Below are 23976 nucleotides of genomic sequence, written 5' to 3'. Positions count from 1 at the left end.
GAAAGGAGAGGACCAAGTAAGATGGGAACAACAAAAGTTGACAGATGAAAGGAGCTGGAAAAATCCCAGACCTACAGAAATCACGGGACCAGAGGCCGACTAACATCAAACTCACGTGACTGAATGCCATAACTGGCATTTCACATTCTTAGACATACCTCTTCATTGTTCATAACCATTCTTTTTTTTTTTAAGATTTTATTTATTTATTTGAGAGAGAGAGAGAGCACACGAGAGGGGGGAGGGTCAGAGGGAGAAGCAGACTCCCCACTGAGCAGGGAGCCCGACGCGGGACTCGATCCAGGGACTCCAGGATCATGACCTGAGCCGAAGGCAGTCGCTCAACCGAGCCACCCAGGCGCCCTGTTCATAACCATTCTTGACCCCCTACCTTAAGAAAATTTACACCAGACTATCAAACCTAAATCTGCACCACAGAATACTCCCAGAAGTTGAGCATGAACTTTCCCCAAAACCACTAATAGCCATGTCCAAATATTTTCTTGCTCATCCGTTATGAGCCTATGATCCTCCAAAGCTCAATAATTCCCACCTCACACGGACTGTTCCTTTTTCTTGCCTATGCCACTGTCCCAAAGGCCAGCAGTTTTCCAGTAACAGTTTTCTATCTGCCAACGAGATTTCTGCAGCTTTTCTCATAAGCACCCAAAGGAAATACTGACAATCAATTGACACTGGCCACTTGCGAGGTGGGCATTCATTTACCAGAGTATTCTCGGTGAGGCTTTGCTTGGTCATGCTACGAAAAATTTCACCGGCCTCTACACACACTCATCTTCCTTCCCCTAATGCTTTCTTTTTTTTTCTCTTCAGCACACGTCACTGACATATTTGCATTTTAGTTTACCTTCTTTTTCTACCACTGGTACACGTGCTCCAAGAGAGCAAGAGACTTTTGTCTGTTTTTGTCCATTGCTGTGTCTCCCCCATTGCCTAGAACAATGCCTGGAACTCCCTATCTTGGAAGAAAAATCAGGTACAGCATACAAGAAATAATTAAAAATGTCCCCCAAAAGTTATAAAAAATGTGCAAAAAGAGTAAAAATGAATGATAAAAAGCATGCAGGGTTTTCACTGCCAGAAAAATATATGACCCCCAAAAAACTAACAATGATCTGGTGAACAACTACACGATCATTCTCAGAAGTTGGCCAATCACTCGGGAAGCTGTTAAAACCCACATTCTGATTCCCTAACTCCTGAATCACCGCAAGGTACTGAGGCAGGGGATCGAACGGCCACGAGGAAAGAAACACTGGGTTTGGAGAGAGCACAGTGGGACTGAGCCGCTAAAAATGCTCACGACTGCAGTGCGCTACACATACGTGTAAGAGCGCCTGCTGGATACCAGGCGCAGGGGCTTCCCACCCCCCCCGGGGGGCGGAGAAAGGCGAGGTCTCCGCCCAGCGGAGACTTCCAGTCTGGCACCCGTCGGCGCCCGCGTTCTCGGGCGCCTGCCGACCTGAGCGCTCCCGGCGCCGCAGGTCGCCCAGGCTCCGCCCCCGGAGGCTCACCGCCCACCGTGCGCCCCGCCCGAGTGCGCCCAGCCCGCGCGCCGCGGCCTCCCTCACCCGCGAGCCCTGCAGACGCCGCAGCAACGCGTCCTCGTTGTCCTCGACATCGCCGAACACCAGCTCTTCCAGGCACCGCTCCACGGCCGGCTTGTCCTCCTCCAGCGTCAGGCGGTTCCGCTGCCGGAGCCGTCTCTCCTCCTCCGCCGCGACTGCGATCGCAGCGGCCGCTGCGCTCGGCCGGGCCGGCGGTTTCCGCTGGGATGAAGGAGCAGCCTTTCGGGACGGCCCGCCCGGCCCTGTTCCGGCTCTCCGGTCCGGCTTCGTTCGGCTCTTCCGGTCCAGCCTCATTCCGGTTCTCCGGTCCGGTTTCGTTCGGCTTCTACGTTCCGGCGGCATCGTTAGGTTGGAGAAGAAACGCAGGCGCTCACGTGGAACCTCGCTGCGCGTGCGCCGAGGTCGTTGGATTTCCGCGGCCGCTGAGGCCCCGCGGGGTCGGAAGGAGTCTGCGCGGTGTGTTAGCACGTGACCAACACTCTCTCCCTACGTAGCGCCCACTCCCCTCACCAACCCCTCCCCGTAGGGGAGTTCCTCCGGGAGAACCAATCTTCCGGGTGGAGGGGGAAGCGGCGTGACTGGAGTGGAAAATTTTTTCCAACACAACTTCGCAGCTGCAACTGATTGAAAGGAGCACAAGAAAACCAGAGTATAAGCTGGGATGAGTGAATGGAACTTCTACTTTTCTTCCTGACTTTTTAACCACTCGACTTAACCCGAGCCGCGGTTGCCTTTTCCACCCCCTCGTCTTGGTACGGCCCTTGGAGTACGGAGCCTGCAGAGGGTCCCACGCTGGAGGAGAGAGAGAGGAGGGTATGTAGGGAAGTGGGCCAATCGGGGCGCGGGTCACGGCGCAAGCGCGCTGGGGAGGGAGGGCTATGCTAATGTTGTTGATATCCTGGGGCCACCCGAGTTAAAGGGGGGAAATCCGGGGGCTGCCGCAGCCGCCACCGGTCTGGGCCCAGCGGGGGGCCCCCTGTAGTCGCCGTAGTCCCGGGGAGAGGCGCCTGCCCCCAGCTCTGGGAGGGGGCGCCGCGGGCCCGGGGAGCACGGACAACCCCTACCCATGAGGCCCTGATGGAAAACACAAAGGATCTGGTGAGAGCCGAGCGCGGCAGCCGCTTTGTGTGCTAGATGGGGGGGACGCCTGCAGCTCCCCGACCCCAGGAACCCCTGCAGCTCTTTGACCCCGCTCCCAGGCCTGTTTCTCCATCCCACGCCCCCTCAACCTCCAGAGTCCCCCTCCCCCTACCGGCCGTTAACGATTCGGGGGTTCCCCTCCCCCCACCCCCTCAGCCCCGGACTCGGCGGGGTTCTCTCTACTCCCTCCACTCTTTGGAAGAAAAATTGTAGAAGAAAGTTTTTCTCTGCGTCCCGCCCCCCCTCCCCCTTCAGCTCTGGCTGGTGGAGGCGGGTGGGAGGGGGGAGGCTGGATTTGAGACTTTTCCTTTTTTAGCCGTTCAGGGTGGGAGAGTGGAGTCCTCACTTGCCCCAGAGGGGCCTAGTTTGGGTGCTTTGCGGGGGAAGGTGCCTCTCCACTCCCGGGCGAGTGCCGCGAGGCATTTCGCACGTGGAGGTGGAAATACTGAAAGGGGGCGGGGTGGGCACGTGTGGGAGGGAGAGGTGGGAGTGGTGTTTGGGAGCAGCCACCTGGGGCGCTTACTTAAAAGGGTTCTAGGTCGGGGGGCTTTCGGGACCATTGCGTTCTCTTTTGTGAAATAAGAATCCTAACATTTCAGAGTCGGAAGAGACATTAGAGGTCACCCAAAGCAGCCGTCCCCTCTGCAGCCTCTCTGACAAGTGGTATGTAGTCTGGCGTCTGCTTAAACCCTTACCAACACTGAACGCTCTCTGCTGCCCAGGAAAGCCCGTTCCGTTCGAATTGCTGTTTGCCTGCCCTTATTACACCCTTCAGTCTCATTCATGTCCTTGTTAAGTTGCTCCCTTTTTTACTTCTCAAATTTTCTCTCACATCCTCCTCACCCACCCACCGCTCATTGGCCTATATTTTGTGAGCCAGGAGAGAACAGCAGGGAAGTGGAGGAGGGAGGGTTTGAGAGATAGTGAGGGCCAGCTGAAAACTTTGCTGGGTCATTTACAAATGCTCTGGCTTGTATGTCTGAGAAGGGTTGATATTTTTTTCCAGGAAGCTTGGGAATTACAGTCTGGGATTTCGTGGCCGTTTTCTCTCACTAGTGCATCTTTTTGTAGAAAATTCGGCAACACCTCTGTATTTCTCCTCTCTCAAAGCCCATTTGCTTGTTGCCTAAATCCCTTTCCCTCAAGCTGCCTAAATTGTCTTCTGGGGATAGTACTGAAGCTGTTAGAAGCATCTCCTGGTACAGACGTGGTCAGAACTGTTCCCCTTCCCCTTCCTTTTGACCTGTGTCTTCCTTTCAAGCTGGGCTTCTTCTCAAAGCCCCTCCTTCACAATATTTTCATTTCTTTCTTTATTATTATTTATTTTTGCAGCTGTCTTATGAGATTTGACATTTTTGGAACACTTTTATATTTGTTTACAGTTTGCAGTAGTTTTCATATTCTTAACATTAGTATATGCCACTTATCACTCAGTCGTTGAGATAGTTCCCTTTCTGTTGTTGTCAGTTAACGTTTTTCTAATGTTCTTCATTTGGTGAGCTGTGCTGCTTCCAAAAGTAGTTTTGTTGGTGTAAGAATCTTCAGGGCACTTGTTTTTCCTCTTCCTAATATACTGAAGTGGAGTCAAGACGTAACATAAGTTGTAGAAGTAATGAATGTGGTCTAAAAGCCAGAGAATAAATTTCCTCTTAAACTACCAGTCCCCAGTTTAAAGTATTGAAACACAGACATTTTAATCTCTCCCCTTGTCATGACTTAGATACCTACCATGCTTACTTAGACTGTATTCTTTGTGTTTACCTCAGCACCAATGAGTGTTTAGAAAGAAAATAGCTGTCTTTTTTTTTTTTTTTTTTGCACCATCTCTTTCTCTGAATAACAGGTAGCTTCTATTTATATAGAACCCCATCTGAAGGCTTCTGGGTACCTTGCAAATTATGGCAAAAGTGTCTTGAATAAGTGTTTGTTCATGAGTATCTTATGTTGGGCCATGTTTTTCAACAATCCAATTTTTAATTTTATAGTTTGATATCAATTTCACTAGACTTTAACATGGAAATGAATACCAGGTACTGAAAAAAACTGATAGAGCTGTGTAATTCTGTCTTTAAAGTTCTAATTACTGTGGAGTTCCAGGTTATTTTCCAGCTCACTTTAAACATGAACTGTCATGACTTAAGCTGATTGACTTTGAAGACATTTGCATTCTGAACATACTAGACAGGAACAACTGGTTTTATTTTTAAAGAGGACACTGTTGTATTTTTTGTGACTGGTTATATGTTGACCTGATTAGAGTCTAAACCTTGCTACATATTCAGATGCTTTTAGGCCCTCAAATTGTTTGAAAATATAACGGTAGTCAAAAAAAGGTAGAGCTGTAGGTTACAAGTGAAAACAGCATATTAATGTCGTAAATACAAACCACTAGATTACTGAAAGCGGGGTTTGAGTGACCACATTCTAAAATTAGACAAGTCACTATTTTTTGGTTGCTCCTTATTTCTCAGTTTTCATCTTTAAAGTGTTTGCTGAATAAGATGTAACCTTTTCACATTTAAATATTAAGGTAAGGGAGTTAAAATGTAACATTAGTTTCAGGGTTTCAAATCCAAGAGAAAGATGAAAACATCAGGTCAATAAAAGAGGAGGAATTAAAATAGTTAAACAAGATATGTCTCGGGCGCCTGGGTGGCTCAGTTGGTTAAGCGACTGCCTTCGGCTCAGGTCATGATCCTGGAGTCCCAGGATCGAGTCCCGCATCGGGCTCCCTGCTCAGCAGGGAGTCTGCTTCTCCCTCTGACCCTCTTCCCTCTCGTGCTTTCTGTCTCTCATTCTCTCTTTCTCAAATAAGTAAATAAAATCTTAAAAAAAAAAAAGATACGTCTCCTAACACAGGGGTATAAGGAACTGTCCAACACTACCTTTAGTTTTATACAAAAATTACAGATTGGTTTAGATTTAATCATGATTTTTAATGACTTTTTTTTAAGATTTACACACACACACACACATGCACACACACACACACAGAGATTTAGACTTTTTCTTCTTACTTTGCTGGAACCCCCAAGAAAGGGAGGAAAGGAAATAATTCCTATATGAAAAAGCCTGATTTGAGGTGGGATGAAATGATATAGTAAGAGAGGTACGGGCAGACTAGGTTAGTGTTTCAATTCTGCCACTGACTAGCTTTATAGCACTTGCCAGATGAAATTCTGGGCCTCAGTTTTCTCATTCTCATAGTTGAAGGGCTGGTTAGAATCAGCATTGACCAATACAACTTTGTGCAGTGATAGGAATGTCTTATATGTGTGTTATCCAATATGGCAGCCACTAGCTACACCTGGCTGTTGGGCACTTAAAAGGTAGCTAGTGCAATGGAAAGACCCGGTTTTTTCTTTTGATTTAACCAGTGTAAATTTAAATAGCCACAGGTCTGCCATGTTGGACATACAGATATAGAAGAGTATTTTTTCCAAAGTTACTTAATCATTAAAACCACCTCTTGGGGCTCTTGTAACCATATAGAACCTCTCTCTCAGTGATTATCATTCAAAAGGTCTGCAGTGGGACCTAAGACTCTGTTTTTAATGCATGCCCGGAAAAGTTTTTATCAGATTGATTAGGGAAGTACTGCATTTGAATATTTCTAAACTCCCTTTTAGTTCTCACGTTAGTATTGATAACTTAAAATTTAATGTAGCGGAAATAAGCTCTGGGCAAAGTTGGCAAACTGGCCGGGCGCTCACTCTCCCACCTCCTGACCTGTGATCTTAAGTAAGTTGCTTAACCTCTTCAGGCGTCATCTTTCTCACCTAACTGTGGGTCGAGGTTCAGCCCTACCTCACTCTCAAGGTTTCTGTAAACCAATCAGATGTGATGACCAGCATACAAGAAATTGTGAGCTGCTATAAAGTACTAAGATATCTTCTCAAAAACCCTTTTTCTTTTTCCTTTTTCACTATTGCCTGTTACTACTATTTTTATGGAATAGGTCACATACAATAACTCAATTTAGTAATTTCTTGTTCCCCCAACTATTTGGCCACAGTTTGTAGTGTATGTGGAGGACATGCATAGTAAATCTAACACTTTTTTGTATTTCTGTTGCTTAGCATAATGATTTGTCTATATTGCTCAATAAATACTGGATGACATCACCTATTGCTTTCCTTTTAGATCTCAAAACTTTAGTTAGCTGGTTGAAGATTATTTTACACACCAGAGAAATAACCCCCTATGTACACATATGTGTTTAATCCTATTTTTAATTGTTTCATTATTAATATCCCATGGTTGTTATTGTTCAGTGATAATGTATCTTTTGCACAACGAGCTCCAAATATATTTTCAAAAGAAACACCAAGATGATATCATCTTAGGTCAGTGTTTTTAGGTTATACCAGATCTGTTTAACTTATTTTGTGCTGTATTAACATATTAATAAATGAGCTTATTTGATTGCTCAAACTACATTTGCACTGCAATTCCACCTTTAGTATGAATTCTGTTAATATGGTAGAGTAGATAGCTGATAATGATCTTAAAGTCCCTCTCGGCTCCTGCCTTTCAGACTTAATTTTGATGCGGTCATCTTTTTTTTAATTACCTTTTCAGGTTCATACTTAAGGATTCATAGCTTTCTTCTGAAGAACTGAAAGCCCATTCATGTGAATTATTTTATCATACACCCTTCCTGTGTGGTACATGATGTTTCCTTATTTAGAAGAGAGGGAAACTGAGACCCAAGTATTTGTTACATCCAAAGTCGTAAGTGATAGAACCAAAACTTGAACCCAAACAGAAATGTGTATTTCTTATATAGCCAAGGAAAGCTTCCTTTTGCTCACTGTTGCTTTAAGCTGTAGAATACTGTTATGTAGAATATTGTACTCTCCTGTCGTTCCCTGGGTACTTTTCAGTTTCTTTAAGGGGGTTACTTAGTATATTAATTGTTTTCAGTTTTCTTTTTGACATGAATTTATTCTTTCACATGATCTTGTGGAAAACAAAAACCCAGTAATCCCAAATCCTCACCATTTTATCTTCCTCCTAATAGTAAGCTGAGAAAGAATGAAGACATTTCTGTTAAGACCAGTGAGTTGTATCACAATGCCAGACTGCTTTTCGTCCTGGTGGCGGAATGACGAAAACCAGCAAGAGCTTAAATAGCTCTCTAGCTTATACTGAGTTCAGTCATCATAGATCTCTTAATTCCTTTAGTTTTAACTTTGTGAGTTCACCCATACAACCTTCAAATTCAAGGATTTAAGAAACTTATACTTCATGATTAAATATAAAACCTGGAAAATTATGTGGGCCACTGCACCCTATTGGTTTGGATAGTGGAGAGTGGATTAACTTTTGATGAGTTTATTCATATTGACGTTATACTGTTATTACTTTGTTGTATATTTATTTGTGCTTGCATTTAGAATCTGAAACATTTTCTGTAAAATTTTTCCTAGAAAAGTTTTACTTTTCAAATCCATTATAGATTTTATAGGGTGGAAGGTTCATTAGGCTGGTAATTACAGTAAGGAAATGAAATTTTACTGTGATTTGTGATTCTTCCTTACATTTTGTCACTATAAAAACCTTTTTGTTTTTTCACTACGGAAGTATTACACATTTGCTGTTTAAAAAAGGAAAATGAGAACCATAGAAAGTTAAAATCATTCTCCTGTTACATTGTCAACCTGTTAATAGTTAAGCTATTTCTTCTAGGATCTTCCTAAATGCATATACGAACATAGATATATGAATCTGTGCATATACTAGCATACTTTTTTTTTAATAAAAAGTGAGCCATGCCATTCCTATTTTAGAGTTTATTTTTTCCACTCAGTATTTTACCTATTATTTATCATTCCCCTACTGGTGGTTAGATTGCCTCCAGCTTCTCACTATTACATTATTGCTTTAAGAAACATCTTTCCCTATAGATTTTTGTGTCCTATGAGTATTTCTGAAGGACAGATTCCAAAAAGTGGAATTACATGGTCAAAAGGCATACTTTTTTTTTTTTTTAAGATTTCACAAATAATGTCAAATTGCATTCCAAAAAGATGGCCTAAGTTTTCCTTCCTATCAAGGATATATCAGGGCTGTTTAACGTATACATTTGCCATGCCAAATATCATCAGTCTCTCCATTTTTATCAGCTTAATGACTTTTAAGAAGGTAATTTATGCTTTGTAGAAATTGACCTTTATTTTTCTAAAAATAATACATGTGCAATGTTAAACAATGGTAAAAGTGCCCCCCAAACAGGATCCTTTACAGCAGTCTCTTTCTTTTCTCCATACAGCTCTACTGAAACAAGTGCTTATAATTCTTTTGGCTTTTTCACCTAGAGTCTATCTCCATAATTCTAAATATTAGGCATACATCACTCAGTATAGGAACCTTACATTGAGTGTAGATAGATATTTTGACTTCCTTTGTGGTCCATATATGTCCATATGAAATATGTCTAAATATTAGGTGAGGTTTCTCCTCCTCAAGATTTTAAATAGTCACTTAACATGATTTTTCAGTTGTTTTTTTTTTTTTAAGATTTTATTTATTTATTTGACAGAGCACAAGCAGGGGGAGCGGCCGGCAGAGGGAGAGGGAGAAGCAGACTCCCCGCTGAGCAGGGAGCCTGACGCGGGACTCGACCCCAGGACCCTGGGATGATGACCTGAGCTGAAGGCAGACACTTAACTGACTGAGCCACCCAGGCACCTCTGATTTTTCAGTTTTATGATTGAAGAGCAAAGTGTTCAAAAAGCACATTATTTGAAATAGTTTTATTTGACCCTTACAGAAGTTAGCTGACAGAACGATAATTAAGAAAGGGGAAAAAAGAGGTTGAAATTTAACATAGGTGTAAGATTATTTTCTTGATTCATTTTGCTAGTGTTCATTTTAGCTGTATGACCTCAGGCAAGTTGCTTAGCCTATTTGAGCCTCTGCTTCCTCATCTGTAAAATGGGAGTAATAATAGTCATGAGCATTTAACTGCGTTACTACACATTAAGTGCTTAGAATGTGTCTAGCACATACTGAGCATCCTGTAAATAGTTGTATTATAAGAAACCTTTTACAAATTACTAGCAAAAATAGTCCAGTAAGACATTATTATGGAATTTATGAATAAACTCTCATAGGGCAGAATGTGTTTCTGAACCAAATTAGATGAAAATGAAGAAGAATTACTCTGGAAAACTGTTAAATGATACAAAAAGTGAATCTTATAATGGTAGGTAAAGTGTTTCCAAAAATGGCAAAACCAATATTTCTAAGATAGTAGTACTTCAGTATGTATGTGTAGACTTCCAGTTTTGGAGAACAGTGTCAGCAGCCTGATCCACTTTCCCCACCTACCTTTCTCTAAACCTATAAAGCCAACAGAGAGCACATATCCATGACACATCACCCATGCCTTCAGCATTATTAGGAACATTACCACAACCTTCAAATTACCTCTAAGTAGAGAAATAAATCTGATTCCAACAGCTCCTTCTGCCCAATCCTGTGGATGTGAAGAGAGAGAGAAGGCTTAACAGGTTCACTGATAGAGTTTAGGGCCATGGGAGACTTAGATGAAGCACCGAATATCCCTTCCAAAAGAGAATCACCACTGAGTTCCAAAGTACTGGACCTAGGTTTGAAACTTGGTAGTTTGCAGCTTTGGCCACAGAGAAGAGCTTGAAAGTAAGCAGTGCCAGAATTGGTAACTTAAGTTAGAAGCAGTGCTTCATAGGGAAGGGGTGGAGACATGGCAGTGAGGAGAAAGAAGGAAGAGGAGAAATTAACACCCTTTCGAAAAAGAAAGAGAAAGTAAACTTAGGAGTGTTCTTGACCAGGAAATGAATAGAAATAGGAAAGAATGGACTACATGTACACAGAACTACTATAGGAAAAAATGTGAATCAGAACATTTCAACTGGTGAAAATCTTCCCTTCCCCCACCCAAAAAACATAAGGTGGAAGAAAATTGACACAGCACTCAAAATGAAATAAAACGTCCTCAAACCAGTGTTTGGGGATATGAAAAAAAAGCCTCGAATCAGAAATATAAAACTAAGAATGGAATAAAATCAGAGTAGATTAAACTCAGAAAAGAGAAGAAAAACATACCAGAAATGAAGAGTAAGTTACAAGGTTCCCACCAAACAGTAGATTCAAATGCAGATATAATAAAAGACATTCAGGAGAAGCAGGAAAACAGTCAAGAGAATGAAAATGAAATTCTTTTTTAATTGACACTTCAAATGGAAGATGGGTCCAAAAAGTCTAATGTATAGTTGGTGCCTCTCAAGAAGGAAAAAGAATAAAGCCATAATACCCAAGACAACTTCCTGGAAATAAAGATCTGAATATATACATCAGAAGTTCATACCAGAAGGTAAACTGCAGGATACATTCTAGTAAGCTTTAAGACTTTTTTTTTTCTTTTTTTTTTTTTTAACCTATGCCCGCCGGTAAAAGCAGAGCCCCGGAGGCATTTATGCTTTAAGACTTCTTAAGATACAGAAAAATTCTCCAGGCTTCCAGGCGAAAAGATGAATTGCCTTACAGGGCCAGAGAAGTAGACTGGTATCAGATTTCTCAAAAGCAGCATACAAAGCAAGACAATAGTGGAGCAGCATAAGAAAAGAAAATGCTAACCAAAGATTTTTATATCCAGTCAATTACCTCCCAAGGGTTAAGACAGTAGAAGAAGTTTTAAACATGCCAAGAATTCAGGGACTGCTGTACTCACTAGCGCTTCCTGAGGAAACTGTTGAAGGATAAGCTTCATCTAAAAGAGATGTGTTGGAAATCTTCTGCAAAAAAAGATTGACAGTGATTTCATCTATCTGTTTGAGCTAAAGTTAAAATCAGGAGTAGAGACATAGGTAGAATAGTACATAAATGTTACAGGTTCTGACAAAGTAGAAAGAGGGCAGCTAAAAAATGTGGGAGGGGAAAGGAAAAGAAAACTTAGATTAAGACTAATGATTATAGGTTAACTATCACAAGGGACTCAAACGATATACCATGAGAAACTGAAAGAAAAGATTAGCTAAGAAAAATGATACATGGAAATAAAGATTCAAAGATAAGCATTAGGAAAAAATACAAACCTTTAAAAACACTGAAATGTTTAAAAGGCCAAAGAAAACCATCATGGAAAATCATGTGATACACACAGTAATTATAACAAAATAATATGACAGAATTGAAATCAAACCTACCGGTCACATCAATGAGGATTCTCTCACCAATAAAAAGATTTTCAGATTGGCTCAAAAATCAAAAGCCAATGAACTTATTATATGTCATAGTTCAATAAAAATAAAAGGAACAAAATCAAAATCCAACTTTACAACATAAGAGTCCCTTTAAAACAGTTAAAAAGATGGACAAAGATCAACCAAGCAAATAGAAATAATATGAAAGCAGGATTGGCAATGCTGATACCAAAGTAGAAGTTAAACCAAAAAGCATTAGACAACAAAGGAGGGCAGTTTGTAATACTAAAACCCACAACTCACAAAGGTATTAACAGTTATAAATACATATGCATCAAATGACAGCAATAATCTTTACAAAACAAAAACTGTAAGAAATGCCAGTTATCACTAAAAATTGGACACTGACACTCTCAGCACAAGATAGGGGCTGTAGACAGTTGGGATATAAAAGATCTAAATATAATGAGGCAGATCTTTAGGTATATCTATCACAGCATCCTAAAAATATGCTCTCTCAAACACAAAATATTCACAAAAATTGTTCATAGTTAAGAAAACATCAGTAGGTCCCATACAAGAAAACAAAAAGCAGAAGGGCATTACCACCTTGAAATTTAGAAGCCTCTTATTATGTGTTAGCCTTGTACAAGAATGTTCATAATGACTTTCTTCAAAGTAGTCAAATCTGGATGGAGAATGGATAAACATATATTGTTGAAGTGCAATATTATTAGCGGGACACCTGGGTGGCTCAGTCAGTTAAGCATCTGCCTTTGGCTCAGGTCATGATCTCAGGGTCCTGGGGTCGAGTCCTGCATTGGGCTCCTTGCTCAGCAGGGAGCCTACTTCTCCCTCTGCCTGCCACTCCCCCTGCTTGTGTGTGCACATGCGTGCTCGCTCTCTGACAAAATCTTTAAAAAAAAATGCAATATTAGCAGTAAAAAGCAATGAACCATTCATATGTATAATAGTATGGATAAATCTCAAAAATACTATGCTGAGTGAGCTAAATTAGATATAAAAATGTCTATAGCATTTTATTCCGTTTAAATACATGCAAAATATATGCAAAATTAACTCCTAGTACTAGAACTTCTGGGGGAGGAGGAGGATTGAATGGGAAAGGACATGAGGGTGCTTTCTGGAATGACAGGTAATTTCTGCATCTTGATACACATTCAAAATTATGTCTCAATTAAAAAAAACTCTTGGGTAAAGGGGGAATGTAAACAAATGAAAAAGTTCCTAAAAAATTATAATGAAAATACTACATATAAGAATCTGTGGAATACATTGAGGGCAATGAGCAGAGGAAAATTCATAGTCCTAAATATTTATTTGTTATAGTAAGTAAATTTTTAAAATCTTACTTTATTCAGCCATTGGTAAATTGTGCAACATCCAATCTAGCAGATAGAAAGGAGCGCCGTCCGAATTGCTTTTCAAAGCAAGAGGTTATCATAGACCAAAGTGGGTGGGAACAAGGAAGTTACACTGGGCATTTGCTGGTTGGTTAAGCTGGGTTGCTTTTCTTACTGGAGCAAAGGGAAGTCTTGGATCTGGGTCAGGCAGTGTATGCTGTGTGGGCACTCACTGATGAATTACCTAGGCCTGCCTTTTCAGGGAGAGGGGAATATAGAAACTTCGATTCTAAATCTTTGTTTGCTGAGGTGGCTTAGCCTGAGCAACTCCATCTTGGACCTAATCTGGTTACTTTATCACAGTAAAGAAAAAAAGAATGAAAATAATTCCCAAATCAGAAATGAAAAAAAGAACAAAGTAAGCCAAAGGGGGGCAAAAAACACAAAAAATTAAAGATGAAAGTAGAAATTAATGAATTAACAGAAAAACTATACACCAGATTGATGAATCGATTTAGGTCCAGGATAAGCCACTGGCTAGTTTAATCAAGGAGGAAAAAAAAACAACACAAAATATACAAAATAAATGACAAGGGGAAAAGAACTTGGTACAGAAGAAATTGAGAAAATCTTATGCAACCATTTTACACACTTCTATGCAAATAAACTTGAAAACCTAGGTGAAGTGGATTCTTAGGAAGATACAGTTTAAGAGAACCTCATTAGAGATTTTTAAAAAACGGGTGCCAGGGTGGCTCAGCCAGGTAAGTGTCCCAAGTCTTGATCTCAGCTCAGGTCTTGATCTCAGAGTTGTGAGTTCAAGACCCACTTTGGGCTCCACACCCAGCTTAAAAAAGGGGGGGGGGAGTGGGTGCCTGGGTGGCTAAGTCAGTTAAGTGTCAGACTTTTAATTTTCCGCTCAGATCATGATCTCAGGGTCGAGAGATCAAGCCCCATGTCAGGCTCCGTGCTGGCGTGGATCCTGCCTAAGATTCTCTCTCTCCCTCTGCCCCACCTCCTCTGCTCTCCCTCTCAAAAAATAAAAATAAATAAAATTTTTTAAAAATGTTTTTAACTTAATAGAAGAAACAAATTTATCAAGGAGCTATCCCACAAAACACCAGACCTATGTGATTTCACAAGGGAATTCTACAAAACCTTTAGAGCCCATACATTCCCAACGCTACGTAAATTACTTCAGAACATAGAAAATGCCGAAGAACTTTCCAGTTTTTTTTTTACAAACTTTATAATTTTATGAAGCAAGAGTAATACCAATTTCTAAACCTGTTAAAGGTGGTGCAAAAATGAAAATTACAGATATTTATGAATATCAATGCAAAAGCCTAAATATTGTGCAGTCTGTCACACTACATTAAGAAAATACATCATGATGAAGTGAGATTTATAGTAGGAATACAAAGATGATTCAGTATTTGGAACTCTTTTGATACAGTTCACCATATTAATGGGTCTAAGGAGAAAAATCATATTCTCTTTATAGATGCTGAAAAAATCTGTGGCAAAATTCAGCACCTGTTCCTAACTTTAAAGTTTTAAAAAAACAGGAATTGATAGATCCTTAACATGACTTTCATAAATACAGATAAGCATACATGCATACATACACCTAAATCCTAAGGCCAGCATCTTATGATAGACACTGAAATCATAAACAAAATGAGGATGTTCATTGTCTCTGGTATATAACATTGTACTGCAAATATGAAGAACAACAGACAGGAAAGAGAGAACAATTGGCGTAGTAATGGGAAAAGAAAGAAAAGTTTGTTTGCAGATGACAGGATAGTTATCTGGAAAGCCCCAGAAAACCAATGACAAAACTATTTCAAAGTAATTTAGCAAGACTGAAGGATATAAAATAAATCTTCATGTATTCAGTAACCAATTATACAATATAACAAGAGGGAAGATTGCATTACAAAGCAACAAAAAGTAAGATATTTAAATTCCTAAGAATTTGATTTTAACAAAAATCTACATAAAGCAAACTAAAACATTTCCTAAAGACACAAGGTATAACTAAACAATTGGAAAGACATCCCTTGTTTTTTGGTTAGGAACTCTCAACCTCCTGATGTCACTTTCTTCCTGAGTTAATAAATGTAATGAGATCCTAATAATACCAACAATTTTTGGTATAGAGCTAAACTAGTTAATACTGGAATTCATTTGGAAAAATAAGCATGCAAGAATATCAAAACATTAAGAGGGAAGAATAACAGGTCTTGGCACCATTAGAGCGCCACTTAGGAAAAGATACCAGATCATTTCTTCACACCATGCATAAGAATAAACTCCAAATGGATCAGAGGTCTAGATATTAAAAAATGCACAAATAACAAAATATGGGGAACCGTCCTATACAGTGGTCATAAGGAAAAGTTTTCTGAGTCAAAATCAAGTTTAAAAGAATACTGATAAATTTTACTGCGGTTAAAAATTTTTTAATTTCATGAAAACTTTATAAGCAAAATCAAAATTTGCCATATTTTACAAAGGGTAAATTCCTAAATACACAGAACTTTGAAAAAAACATCTAAGAGACTAAAAACCCTAAAGAAAAAAGGGCAAAAGAACACACGTCGCATAGACATACAAAAGAAGATACAAAAATGGCTCTGTGTAAAACAAAACTGAGCACATCTTGGTTTTTAATACCAGTCCTCACTGAAAAGAATGAGAGCTCCTTGGAGAAATGGTTGAACAATGTAGGTACAAAATGATCCTGGAATGTCTTGATATGCTAGAAAGTAAGGCAATACTTAATAAATATTGATGAGAACATGTCAGAGGGATTCAGGAGCCAGTTTGAGGGAATCCAGGTAGCTGGATATGGGATCATTTGAGCCCCAAAATAGGGACAGTAATGGATTATAAACCATTGGGGTAAAAAAGAGGCATGAATTCATGCTGATGATAAAGGTAGGTAGGTGGGTAAATATATAAGGAGGATGATGGAAGAATTCTGTGCTGACTGGTAAAAGAGTACTAGAATCACAAAGTCATTTTGTAGCCATCATAATGTTTGGTTTGGCAGGAGTTATTGGATGCTAACTTTAGGGATGGGGTGGAGCGAGATTTCAATGAAAAACAGTATTTGCATGTTTTTAAATATGTCTGCAAGATTGCTTATTAGTTGCAAGGAGAAATACAGTAAGTGTACAGTGGAAAATGCCTTGAAAGAATGATTAAAATTAACAGCAGAGAGGGCCAGATAGGCATCTTATGCCTCTGGATGTAATGTTCTGAGAAGGTTATCCCTCTTACGTAGTACTATGGGGGTATATAACTTGATCCAGTGAGGAAACATGAGGAGCCTCAAATGAGAAACATTATATTAAAAAGGTGGAGAGAGAGCCTGCATTATTCAGAAGTAATCTTCCAGATTAAAGGAAACTAAGGAGACAAATATGACATGGGATCCTGGACTGAACGAAAGAATGCTATATAAAGGACATTATTGGGTCCATTGGACTATGGATGGTAAATTGGGGGAAAGTATCACATTAATGTTAAATTTCCTGAAACTCTTAACTATGCGGTAGTTATGAGAGAACAATTTTATTTTTAGAAAATGCATACTGAATTTGGGGTGGACAAAAAGATATGTATGCAACTTCCTCTCAGATGGTTTAGCAAAATACCTATATATTTAGAGAGAATAAAACAAATGAGGCAAAATGTTAATAATTGGCAAATCTGAGTGGACTACACAGGATTTCATTGTACTGTTTTCCAACTTTCCTAGAAGTTTGAAGTTCTTTCCAAGTAGAAAGTTTAAAAAAAAAATGACTACACTAACATACCATTTTTCATCCATTATATTGACAAAAATACTCTTGTTGCTCATGCAAATGCAAAATGGTAAAATTTCTATGGAGGGAAATTTGGTATTACCTAACTAAATTACATACACATTCACTCTTCAACCCACAGAATATACTCTGAGAGTATACCTCAGGCAGTTTTAAATGTATGTGTATACACGCATGTATAATAAGTTTGTTCGTTGAAGCAATATTTGTAATTGCAAAACATTGAAAACTGCTAACTGTCCAAAGGAGATTGATCGAGTAAACACACACAGTGGAGTACTGTACAGTTGAAAAAAGAAGGAAGATGTCTGTGCACTGAAATGGAATGATTTCCAGGATATATTTTTTTTTTAAGATTTTATTTATTTGAGAGAGAGAATGAGATAGAGAGAGCATGAGAGGGGGGAGGGCCAGAGGGAGAAGCAGACTCCCTGCTGAGCAGGGAGCCTGATGGGGGACTCGATCCTGGGACTCCAGGATCATGACCTGAGCCGAAGGCAGTTGCTCAACCAACTCAGCCACCCAGGCGCCCTCTTTTTTTTTTTCCTAAGATTTTTTATTTTTGTATTTATTCATGAGAGACAGAGAGATAGATGCAGAGGGAGAAACAGGCTCCCAAGGGGCAGGGAGCCCGATGTGGGACTCAATCCCAGGACCCTGGCTGGGATCATGACCTGAGCCGAAGGCAGACGCTTAACCATCTGAGCCACGCAGGCGCCCTTCCAGGATATATTTCTTTTCTCTTTTTTTTTAAGATTTTATTTATTTATTTGAGACAGAATGAGAGAGAGAGAGAGAGAGAGCACATGAGAAGGGGGAGGGTCAGAGGGAGCAGCAGACTCCCTGCTGAGCAGGGAGCCCGATGCCGGACTCGATCCAGCGACTCCAGGATTATGACCTGAGCTGAAGGCAGTTGCTTAACCAACTGAGCCACCCAGGTGCCCCCAGGATATATTTCTGAATTAATAAAAGCAAAGGACAGAGAAATTTAGTGTATGGCCTTCTCTGTAAGAAAGAAGAATAAGAAAATAAATATACCTATTTACCTTTTCAAAATAGACACACACAAGAGGGATGAACTAGGTTACCCGCCTGCAAAGGTGGATGGTGAGGCAGGGGCAGGAAACAACATTTTTCCAAGTTGTAACTTTTTATATAGTTCTTTATGTTTGTAAGCAGGGCAGTTTTTTAGATAGGCCCCAGAAATGGAATTAATTCAGTAAGGATGGCAGGGAAGACTAAAAACCAAACTCAGCTGGTTTAAATCAATAATATAACCACATTGAAGGAGGGAGAAATAAATAATCCAAGTAACTCTTAAATACTCTGACCTTCAGTTTAGGGAGATGGGACTACAAAGAAATTCTGGACCCATAAGTTTGGTTTTTGTAGCAGTGTGGATGTAATGCTTCTGCAACTATATAAATATATAGAAGGATTGAGCAAATGAGTATGTGTAATTGGTGTGGGAGCCATGGTTTTCACTGTGGAAGAAGAAAGCTCCAAATACAGATGTGGGAAGATAAGGAAAAGCCCTAACAGATGGATTGGAATTGGAGTTAAAAGTGTGAACTCATGATTTTCTAAGATACATGTGTGTATACATATGACATGTCACATACATGTATGTATTCCAGTTCCATCTACTGAAGGACCCAGAGACAGAAAGAGACCTCAGTAGCACTGAGTATGCGGAATGCCACATCTTTATTTCTGATAGCCCCCACCAAAAGAAACTGGGGCTCTTAGGAAGAAATGGTTGATTCTAGGGTTGGGACAGGAAAATGAGTATAAGATAATCCTGGAGTATCTTGGTATGCCAGAAAGTAAGGAATTGCCCAAACAATGATAGAGGCTTGTCACAATGATACGAGTCGGCTTGATGGGGCTCCCACTGGCTAAATCTGGAACAGTTGGAGTTCCCAGATAACTAAGGACTATAATGAATTATAAGCCACTGAAAAGTAGGAATCCATGAGTGGATAGCCATAATACGAGAAAAAAGAGGGATCTTTCCTACAGAAGAATGCCAAATGAGAATATGGAAGAAACTCTGGGGCTGGAAAATGCTAGTTTCAGATTGAGCAAGATCCTCATTGGATGCCAAATCTAGAGTGAAATTTTGATGAACAGAATATTTGCATGGTCTTTAAGTATCTCTCCACAGATTGCTTATTAAAAGAGGGAGAATAGTAAAACGACAACAGAGAACCAGACCACACCTGGACCATGCCTTCTAACTTCTCATCACCAATAGGAGGCAGGTGGAAATCACATAATCTGAATTTGCTACCCTAAGAGACAGCATCAGTAGTATTTCAACTGGAGATACACAACCTGAGAGAAAACCTCACATAAACCCAAAACGAGGAAATCTATGCGGAAGAAATCGAAATTATTTGTGTGGATGCACAGCTGTCAAGGAGAGGGAGCATAACTCCCCACTTTGTAAGTGTGGACTTCACAAAGTCACTTCCGAAAAGTACAGTATGGAGAGGGGCTAGGAGTAATTTTATAACAGAGAAAAACCTGAAAAATACTGCTTCAGGTAGAGGTGATCAAGGTCAATCCCAACAGTGGTAAGTTATGTTAGTACTATGTACCCTTTGATACAAAGGGTACTTCGCAGTACTGCTGACCTTTTTTCCAAAAACAGCCCCAGTCTGGTCCTGAGGAAATTATGAGACAAATCGCAGTAGAGGATCATTCAACAAAATACCTGACCAGGTACTCCTCAAAAGTCATCAAAAACCAGGAAAACCTGGGAAATTGTCATAGCCAAGAGGAGCTTTAGGGGACATGACAACTAAATGTAATGTGGGACCTTGGAATGGAAATACAACATTAAGTAAAAATGAAGGAAATGCAAAAACAGTTTGCATTTTCTAAAGTTTTATATAAATGGAGTCATACAGCATGTGCTCTTGTCTGGTTTTTTAAACTCGGTGTAATTATTTTGAGACTTATCCATGTTGTATATATCAACTCATTCCTTTTTATTGCTGAGCCTCAATATGGAATCACTGTGGATATGGCATAATTTGTTCATTCACCTGTTAATATTTGGGTTGTTTCTGTTTTTGAGCTGGTACGACCATTCATGTATGTGTACACACACACACATCTTTGTGTGGATATATCTTTTCATTTTAGGTAAATAGGAATGGAATGGGTGATAGGTGGTATGTATTTAACATTTTAACTGTCTCTTTTACAAAATGCTTTTACCTTCCCATCTGCAGTGTTTGAGAGTTCCATTTGCTACATAGACTGTAGAGGGTTGGTGTTTTGGGTTTTTGGTTTTTTTTTTTTTAATTTGGGGCAATCTAATAGATGTATGAGTGTCTCATGGTTTTAGTTTGCATTTTCCTAATGGCCAGTGCTGTTGAGCATCTTTTCATGTCCTTATTTGCCATCCATATATCTCTGAATTGTTTGTTGAGATATTGTGCCTGTTTTTTAATTGGACTGTCCCAGTTATTGAGTTTTGGTATGTCCTAGATAGCGATCCTTTATCAGATACGTGATTTGCAAATATTGTTCTCCAGTCTGTCTTGTCTTATTCTCTTAATAGTGCCTTCCAAGGACCAGTTTTTAATTTTGATAAATCCAACTTAGTATTTTTCATTTATGGATCATATTTCTGATGTCCTATCCAAAAATTTTATGCCTACCTAAGGTCATGAAGATTTTCTCCTATTTTTTTTTCTAGAAGTTTTATAGTTTGAGTTCTTACGTTTAGGTCTGTGATCCATTTTGAGTTAATTTTTGTAGATGAGGTGAAGTATAGATCAGAATTGGGTTTTCTTCTGTTTTTTTTTTTAATTTGGTAATGTATTTGATCCAGCACCTTTTGTTGAAAAGACTATCTTTTTTCCACTGAATTAACCTTTTTTCTTTTTGTCTTTTTTCTTTTTAATTTTTTTATTCGGATGTAGTTGACACATTGTTACATTGGTTTCAGATGTACAACATCGAGATTATGTTGCCTCTTCTGTTTTTAAATTTCAAGAACTTGTTCCCTGGTGGTATCCTACCTATTCTTACGTCCCTGAAGAATTAATTTCATATTTTTCTTAAAAGATTTTTGTTTTATTTATGAGAGAGCACATGAGCAGGGGGGAGGGGCAGAGGGCGAAGCTGACTCCCCATGGAGCAGGGAGCCCGATGGAGGGCTCAATCCCAGGACCTCAGGATCGTGACCTGAGCCAAACGCAGACATTTAACCAACTGAGCCACCCAGGTGCCCCATTAATTTCGTTTCTGAAGGTTTTTTTGTTTTTTCTCCCTACATTGCTTCTGTTTCCTTGTAGATTTTTTTTTCCTGAAGATTTGTTTTGGTCTTTCACATTCTCAGAGGCCTTTCTTGTTTTTGTTGTTTAAGATTTTATTTATTCATTTGAGAGATAGAGTGAGTGAGAGAGAGAGCCCACGAGAGAGCCCAACCAACTGAGCCACCCACGCGCCCCTCAGAGGCCTTTTTTAAATGATTGGTGATCCTTACCTCTCACTAAGCCACTGATTGGACTGAATGAGCCTGAGGTTGGACTTTTTGATGAGTGAGATTCACTGTGTGATTGGTCCCTTTTTAAATCTTCTCGCTAGTGTTTTGCACTGGTACTATGATCTGTTTAAATGTCGTTTTCTTTTTCTTGTGTTTAATATATGTGGTAGTCCTGTCTGAATTTGTTTTCAAAGTTTTTGTAGAATTCTTAGCCAGTCTCTCATTCAGCATTTCCATATTCTCTCCTTTGAGAATTCATATTAGACATTTATTAGATCTTTGCATGTTATGCTCTTTTAACTTTTTTTCTATGTTTCTGTTCTTCTTTGCAGTGTTTTGGGTATTTTCTTAATGTTTATCTTCCATTTCCCCATTTCTTTTTTAGCCATGTCTGATCTGCAATTCAGCCCATCCATTGAGGTGTTTTGGTGGTGGGTGTTTTTTTCATTACAGCAGTTATACATATTTTTAAGATTTTATTTATTTATTTGACAAAGATAGAGGACACAAGTAGGCAGAGCATAATTTGTTCATTCACCTGTTAATATTTGGGTTGTTTCTATTTTTGAGCTAGTACGACCATTCATGTATGTGTACACACACACACACACACACACACACACACACACACACACACACGCACACATCTTTGTGTGGATATATCTTTTCATTTTAGGTAAATAGGAATGGAATGGGTGATAGGTGGTAGGTATCACAGGCAGAGTGAGGGGGAGAAGCAGGCTCCAAAAGGAGCCTGACATGGGGCTTGATCCCAGGACCCTGGGATCATGACCTGAGCCAAAGGCAGACGCTTAACCATCGAAGCCTCCCAGGTGCCCCACAGGTTACATTTTTCATTTACAGAAGTTACATTTGGTTCTTGTCAGGTCTGCCTGATTGCTTTTTATTCCTTTGTTCATTTTTTAATAATATTTTTCTTTTTTTAAGATTTATGTCAGAGAGAGAAGAACATGCATACACATTGTGTGCAGGAAAGAGGGTGGCACAGAGGGAGAGGAGAATCTCAAGCAGACTCCCTGCTGAGCAAGGAACCCAGTGCAGGTCTCAGTCCCACAACCATGAGATCAAGAGTAAGCCACCCAAGTGCCCCTTTTTATTTCTTCTTAAACAGTTCGTGGGGGCGCCTGGGTGGCTCAGTCAGTTAAGCATCTGCCTTCAGCTCAGGTCATGATCCCAGGGCTCTGGGATCGAGCCCCACATCTGGCTCCCTGCTCAGGCAGGAGTCTGCTTCTCCCTCTCCCTCTGCCTGCTGCACCCCCTGCTTGTGCTCTCTCTCTCTCTCTGTCAAATAAAAATAAATAAAATCTTAAAAAAAAAAAGGCACTTCGGTGGCTCAGTCGGTTGGGCATCTGCCTTCGGCTCAGGTAGTGATCCCAGGGTCCTGGGATTGAGCCCCGCATTAGGCTCCCTGCTCCACGGAGAGCCTGCTTCTCCATCTGCCTGCCCTCCCCCTGCTTGTGCTCTCTCTCTGTCAAATAAATAAATAAAATCTTTTTTTTTTTTTTTTTTTAGATTTTATTTATTTATTTGACAGAGACCACGAGAGAGGGAACACAAGCAGGGGGCGTGGGAGAGTGGAGAAGCAGGCTTCCCGCTGAGCTCGATCCCAGGACTCTGGGATCATGACCTGAGCTGAAGGCAGACACTTAAACAACTGAGCCACCCAGGCACCCCTAAATAAATAAAATCTTAAAAAAACAAAAATCCCAGAGTAGCCTCTCCACCCAGAGCATGGGCAGGAAAGGCTCACTTGTAGGTCCTCTTTTGCATGTAGTCACATTTTTTTTCCCCACCTACCGTTTCATTGAAGTTGCAGCCCCCTTAGGGATTTTCGTCTGATGCAGGGGTTTCCAATTAAGTTCCCCTGCAGCAAATGCTAAGTTTAACATAGAATAAGTTGATTACAGCTCATATGTATAGTTCATTAGTATTCTGTCATAATCTAAGAAAAAAATACTGACGGAACACCATTTCCCAAGTAGAATATAGCTTCCCAGCTAGTGTGTCTTGGATTTGTCAAGATAATTCATCCCTGCAATACTTGGGATAGTCAGAGGCCTCAGACTGAGTGCATTCAGGGGCTTATAACCCTTGCGTTGTATAGATGATCATTTTCTGTGTGCTGGAACCATGGAAAAGGTTAGCATTTCTCTAGATCATTAGTCTTTGAAGATGCTTTGGAAAATACTGCATGCTATATATCCCTCTTAAATTATCATAATGTTCATAAGTATATTGAAGGTTTAAAGAGGCCTTGAAGTAAGGAAAATTTTCCAAATGTATTTGACCATAATACTTTTATTTTTTTAATGTTAAAAAGCCTTGTAATGT

At 40.1% G+C, this 23976-nt stretch overlaps 2 protein-coding genes across 7 annotated transcripts in view; one reads left to right on the top strand and one right to left on the bottom strand.

The window, feature by feature from the left end:
- The window catches only part of UTP18 (UTP18 small subunit processome component), a 41443-nt gene extending 39407 nt beyond the window's left edge, over window positions 1-2036 (bottom strand). The window contains exon 1 of the mRNA XM_028091355.2: window positions 1593-2036. Coding sequence (XP_027947156.1) covers window positions 1593-1931 — 339 coding nt within the window. The 5' untranslated portion in view covers window positions 1932-2036. The remainder of the gene's footprint in view (window positions 1-1592) is intronic.
- Window positions 1531-23976, top strand: part of MBTD1 (mbt domain containing 1) — a 65963-nt gene continuing 43517 nt past the window's right edge. For 3 of the 6 annotated variants that reach the window (XM_028091352.2, XM_028091351.2, XM_028091349.2), the window contains exons 1-2: window positions 2473-2687; window positions 3329-3392. The gene's annotated coding sequence lies outside the window, so the exon portion shown is untranslated. Of the gene's footprint in view, window positions 2403-2472; window positions 2688-3328; window positions 3393-23976 lie in introns of those variants that run through there. The other 3 variants (XM_088028331.1, XM_028091350.2, XM_028091353.2) reach the window with 3 other exon arrangements.

Source organism: Eumetopias jubatus, unplaced genomic scaffold, assembly GCF_037043125.1.
Source record: "Eumetopias jubatus isolate StellerSeaLion01/CBP00866 unplaced genomic scaffold, mEumJub1_p1.0 scaffold_10, whole genome shotgun sequence".
NCBI classification, from domain to species: Eukaryota; Metazoa; Chordata; class Mammalia; order Carnivora; family Otariidae; genus Eumetopias; species Eumetopias jubatus.
This window is presented reverse-complemented; position numbering and strand designations above follow the sequence as displayed.